The 8,329-nt window shown below is 34.0% G+C and overlaps 1 protein-coding gene across 1 annotated transcript; it reads left to right on the top strand.

Moving 5' to 3' along the window:
* Window positions 1–677: 677 nt before the first annotated feature.
* Window positions 678–5,867, top strand: LOC122582629. The gene is made up of 13 exons (XM_043755047.1): window positions 678–814; window positions 1,644–1,865; window positions 1,996–2,091; window positions 2,462–2,514; window positions 2,608–2,704; window positions 3,133–3,206; window positions 3,301–3,412; window positions 3,517–3,627; window positions 4,625–4,701; window positions 5,066–5,132; window positions 5,292–5,357; window positions 5,545–5,665; window positions 5,775–5,867. Exons 1-12 carry the CDS (start codon window positions 686–688, stop codon window positions 5,623–5,625), a joined length of 1,185 nt encoding a protein of 394 aa, XP_043610982.1. The 5' UTR covers window positions 678–685; the 3' UTR covers window positions 5,626–5,665; window positions 5,775–5,867.
* Window positions 5,868–8,329: the final 2,462 nt, after the last annotated feature.

Here is an 8,329-nt window from a genome sequence, read left to right as displayed (position 1 = left end):
GATATTAATATGGAGTTAATCTTCATATGTTTCGTTCTATAATTTGTAAATTTTTATTACTCTTTTAATTTATTTGTTGTCAATTGTAGGTGACTTATTCTTGTACAAAAGGTTTATCCTTTTAAAATTATTTTACTCGTTAACTTATTTTGCTCGATATTTACATATATTTTTTAAAAAATTTAGAATATGATATATATTTTATATTAAATGAAAATAAGATCACATTGGTTCATGTTAATGATTTACCTTAACACATTTTAATCATCATTTAACACATTTATCATTTTGATTCCTTTTGATATATATATATATATATTTTGAGACGGGATTGAAGACTAGTAAAACAATAAACAACAAAAAAGCTTTTAAGAATTTTATAATTTAAGAATTTATAGCGATCTTGTTAAAAGCGAAATCAGCAAAAAAATATATATATAAAAAAAAAGGATAAATAAATAAAAAATATTAAGGCGAAATGTAGCAAACGAGCCTTGCGTAGGGACATTTGGACAAAACTTTAATCCATTAATTTCTCAAAAGCTGACCGTTTCTCACTTTTTTACTGTTCTGTATTTTATTTTATTTTTTCCTACGGTTAAACGTACGAATGCACCTAAAATTAAAACAAAAACAAAAAATTCGATATTTTATTTGATTAATGACGTCATGGATAAGATCTGCCATGAACAAAGCTGCCGAGGTACCGGGCAGCGCTATGTTCAGAGCCGTTGTCCGTACGTATACCGACACCATCGTCAACCATGCTGGAAATTCAGTTTCCGAGGCTGCCAAGATGTTTCAAGATCACATTGTATGTAACCATGATCTTATTTAGTTATTTCTCATCTTTCATGCTTAGGATAAAATACATTGCATGTGTACATACATACGTATATATTGACGAGTCATATGCCCGCGCCAGTAGAGGCGAAAAAATTTTAAAGGGGCCAAACTTAGAAAACTTATGAAAAATAAATCTAAAAGGGGGCAAAATGTTAAAAACCTATAGAAATTTTTTAAAAATTTATGAAAAATTAAAAAATAAATGACAAAATTTAAATTTGGAGGGGGGCATTGGACCCCCTTGCCCCCCCCCCCCCCTAGTACCGCCCCTGCGCGCCAGCGATGGTGGTGGTGGGCGGCGGTGGCGACAGATGGCGGCGGCGGTGGTGTCGAAAGCGGTGGGGGTGATGGGTGGTGGGCACGGCAATGATGGTGAATGTTAAAGTAATTGATGTTGAAGGCGGTAGTGAAGTTATTTTAAGGGTTGAGGGTTTATGCTGTAAATTATTTCATTTAGGGAGCTGTTTAAATTAGTGAATAAAGATTAGAAATATTTTGGGTAGTTTAAAGTTGTAATCTGAGAAAAAGGGGAGGGATTGATGCTTTATATAATAGTAACACACGGTCTGAAGGGTATTCCAGATATATTAATGTTTTTCTTAAATGGTCTGTTTTGTTGTTGGATAATTTTTCATATCATATGTCTTATAAGATTGTCATTCAAAAAAATGAGGATTTATGACCATTTAGTAATAGAGCGCGGGCATTGCCAATTTGTCATATTATTTGATCAGTTTTAATAGATGCAGCATAAATAGTGTAATGAAACATAACATTATTGTCATTGTAAAAATCAGACTAATCGGAATATACAAAGCTTCAGTGATGTAGCTAGAAGGCTCGAAGAAGTGTCTGTATCTTGTAAAGGGGAAGAAAGAGTTCAGTTGCTAAGAAAGTGGTTTGTTGCTCTAAGAGAATATGAAAAACTAGACGAAAGTCAGCTTGAGAATGATCGAAAAAGTATTGAGGATCCTCAGACAGTAAATGATAAGAATGTTACTCATGGGAAGCCGATTATGGTACTGTTTTTTCATTACATTCCTATACTGTATATTGTAGCCCTTATAACTTGTGTGATTATTTATAATTATTATATAATCTTCATGGACGTTCCTATATATCTATAATTCATACATTCTCTTTCGACAGATTCTATACTATGACCCTGATCTTGGTAACGTACCAATGAATTTCCGTGATGTTTTTCTTCAAAGTCAAGCTCTCGAAGGGATGACGACGTCTATGGTAAGTATAAGTCAAGAAATTCTTCTCTAGCATCAGTTAATCAGGTGACATTAGACCAACAATGGTTTTTCTCTATGACAAATTAAACGTATGTTCATCATGACTTCTTAATGAAATGTGTGTGTATATTGTAACGGCGTGTTGCTTATCAACTTGATTTTGAATTTTTCTAGAACAATTCGGTAATGACTACTACACAACATTCCCATGTTTATTGTTTCCATACTACATTCCCATGATTTCCATAAGTTTCATGTTTATGCGTGTCGCTAGTACATTAGCTAGACTTGTTTTTCAATACCATATAAGGTGTTTTGTATTTGCTGATATATGGAGTTTAACCGCAGGTTCACTCTTTTGTCTAAATCAGATTCTTGGAGAACCGAATGAGGAGGAAATATTTCTACTGCACAATATATTCGGGTAACATTTCTCACACATCAAATTGATTTGATCATGTAACACGATAGATGGCATCAATTAGACTTTCCTGTTATGTTGTTTCTCTGGACATAGGTTGTGTCTAACAGGAGGGAGGGAAATCCATGATGCCATAGTTAAAATTATACAAGATCTGGCAAAAGCTTTCTCAGTTTACGATGGAGAAATGCTGGTAATATTATCACAAACACTGTACACACTTTTGAATTCAGAGAAACAAATCTGACCCATTTACTTATACATAGATAGATTTGGATATGTTGTATCACTAACGGGTCAAAAGGGTAAACGGAGAAGAATAAGCTAAAATGTGAATGCATTGAAAGTTTTGCCGAATGTAACTTATTAATGCATACAAACGCCCAGCTTTATCGTTTTGACTAAAATTTTTATAATTCTCATATTAATGTAGTTTTTAAATCATATTTGATACACTAAAAAGTTATTGAAAAGGTAAAAAAAAACCTGCACGTTCTGTTTTGACCTGTCCTAACAATTACCCGTTTTGACCTGATCCCATCTTGACCCATTATCCAACCTGGCCATTTTTAAACCCCTATAGAGCAAGGTTGAATTCGAATATCTCACAACTTGTCCCAGGTCAGGAAAGAAGAATTGCTTCAGTTTGTTAAAACTGCAATTACCGGGCTGAAAGTAACTGCTGATGTATCAAGGTCAGTGGGTAAACATGTGCTCTATTTTATTACTTTTACTTTTGTATAACTGCTATATGCTATGATATCTGATCCTTTGGTGACTTTCCCTCAGAATAGATTCAGAAATCTCACAAATACAACAAAGCTTGAATAGAATGAACTACCAAAAATCTGTTGACGAGAGTGGGAATTCTTCTGAAGTGACAATTAGTGCATCACCAAGGGTAACACACCCAGGTCCTTAGATTTTGCATGGCTTTATATAACAAGAGATCCACCTGTAGATAGTGACTTATTAATTCTTGAAAAACTACCCGTTTGTTGGCAGGATGCGAAAGAATTTGTAGCCCACATTCAACTGTGTTGCAGATTAAAGTCACTTCTATCAAAGAAAAGATTGTTAAAGAAAGGGGATACACCGGAGACTCATGGTCAAAAAGTACAGTTCATTTTAATTATCTTGTTTTGCTAAGTTTACTGCAATTATTCTTTCTTATTAGCTAATCAGTCAGCATTAATTAAGAAACAATAAATGGAAACAATCTTTGCAAAAGTGCCATTGCCTGATTCTCATTTACCAGTAACAAGGAGATGCCATGTATGGCCATGTCTTGTAAAAAAGGGTAAATGGGCAGTGCCGGTCCTGCATCAGGGCAGTAAGGGCGATAGCCCTGAGCATCGTGTTAACGTGGGGCAGAGAATTTGTACACCTGTCAATATGAGTAGCATGTGTATTGTAGTGTAGTCCATTTTTTAACTGATGCATAAATTTTGTGAAAGAGAAAACATTAACTAATGAAAAAGTATTACTTATTCCCACCTCCTACCCTTTTAAATATATAGAGTCTTAATTTAAACCCCTTCCACTTTTGAGTTAATCAAATTAACACTTTTATTGTGATTTATGAATATTAAATCTAATGTGACCTAATGAGATATCGTGAAAACCACCTAATATTGATTAATTAATCAATTAGTGAACTATTTATATACAAGTGACTATAATAACTACAACTATTTTTTGTCTCAAGAATAAAAATATAGTTAAAAAATTAGGTTTCTTATGATTTAGACCTTTAAAAATAAGTGTATTGTTTGTTTACAAAATTTTATAGGAGCATTTTTAAATCATCTTGCCCTGAGCATTAAAAAATTCAGGACCGGCTCTGTAAATGGGTGGGAACCTTCTGGTCCCATGTACCGAATAGGTACCCTGAGTCACTACTACATAGACTACAGCCCGGTGGCTCCCTAGAGAGATAGGTGGGAGGGAATCTGCTTAGCAAGGATTCGAACCCGCGCCTTTTAGCTAGGACTCTTTGTTAGGGGCGGTACATGGGACCACTGTTTGATTCTCATTTACCAGTAACAGGGAGATGCCATGTATGGCCATGTCTTGTACTCATATGTAGTCTGATTATTTTATTATTCTGCAGGTTGATAAATTGAGAATTCTATTAGAATCTCTTTATAACTCGGCCTACAAAACTGAAAAGCGAATTTTAGAACATAGGTACATATTTGTCATTTCTATCCCTTTATATTGAAATTGTATGTGTCGGGAAGAGAGTTAGATTTCATGTACAAAACTGAAAAGCGATTTTTAGAGCATGGATACATATTCACCACTTATTTGAAATTTGAGCATATATTATAGGTTTGAAAGTGATTATCTGACCTTTATAATCAAATAATCAGAAGCAAAATATGTTAATTCAAAAATGAACTGATACAAGAAATCTGTTTGAATTCACAAATCCGAACACCCCTTATTGATTACAAAATATTGAACTAGTATACTTTTGACTTTCATCTCTAAAGTAAAATGATGACTTTTTCTTGACCTCATCATACATCCATCACCAATCTGTTGGCAGGGAGCAGAAAAAGGAAATCCTTAATTTTCGGGTAGCAAGAACAAATGAAGTCAGCCAAATTGAGAAGGTGTTTGGTTCATATACAGTTCACTTATTATTGTATATATATATTTTGTTAGCTTACGCTAAATTTGGCACTTTTACATGTTTGTTCCATAAACAATTCGGATAATAAGAACTACTTGTTTTCCTGTTTATGCTAGCTAAATATTATGGTAATTTCCAGGATTTAGAAGCTGAAGTTAGTCTGATTGAAAAGAAACGAAATGAACTTGAAGCTGAATTAAGAAAGGTAGTGTCTGCCATTTTCATTGACATTTGACATTTCTATTTATAAATATGCAGTAAAATAAACAGTTGATCGGAAATCATGAGTGTCTGTATCATTACCTAAATGCTACAAGAGTGTGCCGTTATTACAATGCTACATTTGATTTGTTTTATTTATTAGGGGAAGGAAAAGTGTTACATCCGATTAGATTTCATGTTTAGGTCATTGGCACTTTGGCAGCTGCAAATGCTCGTCTCCAGGATGCCAGGGAACAACGATTACAGTTTGATGAAGATAATAATGAGTTCCTTGTATATTTAAAGGAAAAGGTGGGATGTTATTTTTACTTATAAAATTTAAGGTATATCAATTTTAGTGTATTTTGAATACGTATTTTAGGGCTATGTTATATACCCTTATATAAATGTTATCATTTAGGAAGATGAACTCTCAAAAACAATTTATTCGTATAGAGCAGAAGCAGATAGGTGCGACGCATTTATTCATTTTCTGGAAACTACTTGGGATTTCCAGTCCTCATTTGAGAAGCAAAGGGACAAGCAGGTCAAGTATGTCTATTGTTAAAAATATTTTTGTATGTGATATAACTAGTCGATAATCAGATAATTGTAAGACTTATGGTTTATTTTGGCATGTTGAAGTGATCAACTGCAGAAACATGAAGCATACTTCATAAATGCGGCTACTAGTTTTTTATCTACATTCAAGGTAGTACTATAAATTTGATGATAATCATTTTGCAGTCTTACTTGCATTTCACCGCTTATTTGACATTAATCTTATCAGAATCAACTGGAACCTGCTATTGCCAATCTAAGGAAGATTCTAGAGGGCTTGAATGGGTACATTGTGATTGTTTCATCATTCCCCCTCTGTCTATTTAAAGTGCCAAAGTATATATTTCTGACTTGGAAACAAATATTTCAAATACGCAGAAACATATGGCTTGGTATATTTCAGCCCTACTAGAGGGCTTTTGTTATTATAGTTACGTTTTCAGTTACGTTTTCGGTGGATATTGATTTAAAATATTGATTGTACTGAGTTTTGGTTTGTGGTAGGTATCAGGGGCGGTACTAAAGGGGGGGCAAGGGGGTCCAATGCCCCCTTTAAATTTAAATTCTGTCATGTATTTTTGAATTTTTCATAAAATTTTAAAAATTTTCTATAGGTTTTTAACATTTTGCCCCCTTTTAGATTTGTTTTTCATAAGTTTTCTAAGTTTGCCCCTTTGGAATTTTTTCATTTTTCATAAAATTTTTAAATTTTTTTATAGGTTTTTAACATTTTGCCCCCTTTTAGATTTGTTTTTCAGAAGTTTTCTAAGTTTGCCCCCTTTGGAATTTTTTCCTGGTATCGCCTCTGGTAGGTATCAATATATAATCGATCCGGCTGAAGAATTTCTGCAAGATATTAAGCAGAGGGAAAGTTTTGAGCAGGAATATCTGGATGCAGAAGCCAAGGTGTTATTACACATCTGAATTCTACCATCCATGATTGATCATTTCTATCATACTTTACATTACTAGTTGAATCATGCAGGTTATAAACATATTTCATGCAGTACAGAGCATTAAAGAGCTCTTTTACAGTACGATTGATGATGCTTCAAGGTAAGGTTAATTTGATAGATTAACTATATCCTATTTTTGAAATCTACCAACTTCAATAAAAAAACATGCATGTTTTCATTATGTAAGTAACTTGGCAAAGATCAGACAAGTTATTATGACAAGTGACACACCTTTATATAATCATATGTTATACGCTCATTTTAACACCGGGACAGCAATTTTAAACCATTTTAACACTGTTAACTAACAGGTTTAACTGGTAAAATCAAACAGTTAGCCTAATATGAGATTGGTCAAGTTGATAGAAAATCACGCAAAGGGACAAAGGGTAAGGGCAATTTAATATCGATAATCAATCTCGTGATCATATTTGACAAACTGGTTGTTAATAAAACATGGAACAGAAAGTGCTTCAGGTTTGACCTGACCTTGTTTCGGCCCGTAACAAAATAACCCTGTTTGGACTACAACTGACCGTCCCATTTGGCACTTCTACCAAAAGGGTATTGTCTAATATGATGTGTGATGGAAGAGATAGATGTGATCATGTGAAGCATGTTATTGTTTGTTCCACTTGTTAAGGCATTGCTTCTCTGATATTTCAACTTTTAGTTTTTACTTCCATAATTTGAAAATTAGTTTTATGAAAGTGTTTTTATACTTTCATAAAGGGTAATTATTCAAAACTTTTTCCTTGAGTGGTTAAAATCGGAATTTGCAGTGATTATTTCAATCACTTGCATTTATAAAATGGTCGCTTAAGATGGATTAAGAACCGGTTAATTATATTCATCAGAGTAGCAAAACGGACGGATCAGGCAGTGTAGGAAATGCTTTAATATGTTAAAATTTGGATACATGTTTAGCAACTGACCCGTGTCCATACACATGAGTTGCGAGTTCCACATCTAGCATTTCTGCTAAATTTTGTGTATGTTGTTCTGGATAGGAAAGGTGTTGAAGTGGTTAATGAGCTATGCAGTGCTATTGAGAACATTAAACGTGACTTTAAAACTATCAAAAGGCCAATCTTGAGGATCGAAGTCTCAACTAATGAGGAGGAGTTCTCCCCTGCAACAGGAAGTCCTCAAGGAGTTATGATACGGTCTCCTGGACGCGTCATACCAGATCTTAAGTCGATTTTTACTCAAAAATTGATCAAGTCTCCGAGACAAAAACCATATATACCATTAGGCGGGTCACCTGACAACTCTCCGTTATCAAGCAAGGGGAATGATACTATATTTTCAGAAAACAAGCACCATAAATCAGACGTGTGGGAGTCTGAAAGGCCGTCAAACATTGACATGACAGATGATGTAAATGGCAAACAATTCCAACTTTCAACATCTAATGACAGAAAGACAGTTGAGCCTGATGTGGAACTGTCAAAATCTA

The sequence above is a fragment of the Erigeron canadensis genome, chromosome 9, assembly GCF_010389155.1.
Source record: "Erigeron canadensis isolate Cc75 chromosome 9, C_canadensis_v1, whole genome shotgun sequence".
Classification (NCBI taxonomy): domain Eukaryota; kingdom Viridiplantae; phylum Streptophyta; class Magnoliopsida; order Asterales; family Asteraceae; genus Erigeron; species Erigeron canadensis.
This window is presented reverse-complemented; position numbering and strand designations above follow the sequence as displayed.

Excerpts from the sequence above, each read along its gene's own strand:
- LOC122582629 (XM_043755047.1), top strand. The coding sequence starts at position 686 with ATGAACAAAGCTGCCGAGGTACCGGGCAGCGCTATGTTCAGAGCCGTT. Across the intron at positions 1,866-1,995 it reads CTCATGGGAAGCCGATTATG|ATTCTATACTATGACCCTGA; the intron begins GTACTGTTTTTT and ends CTCTTTCGACAG. Across the intron at positions 5,358-5,544 it reads TTGAAGCTGAATTAAGAAAG|ATTTCATGTTTAGGTCATTG; the intron begins GTAGTGTCTGCC and ends ACATCCGATTAG.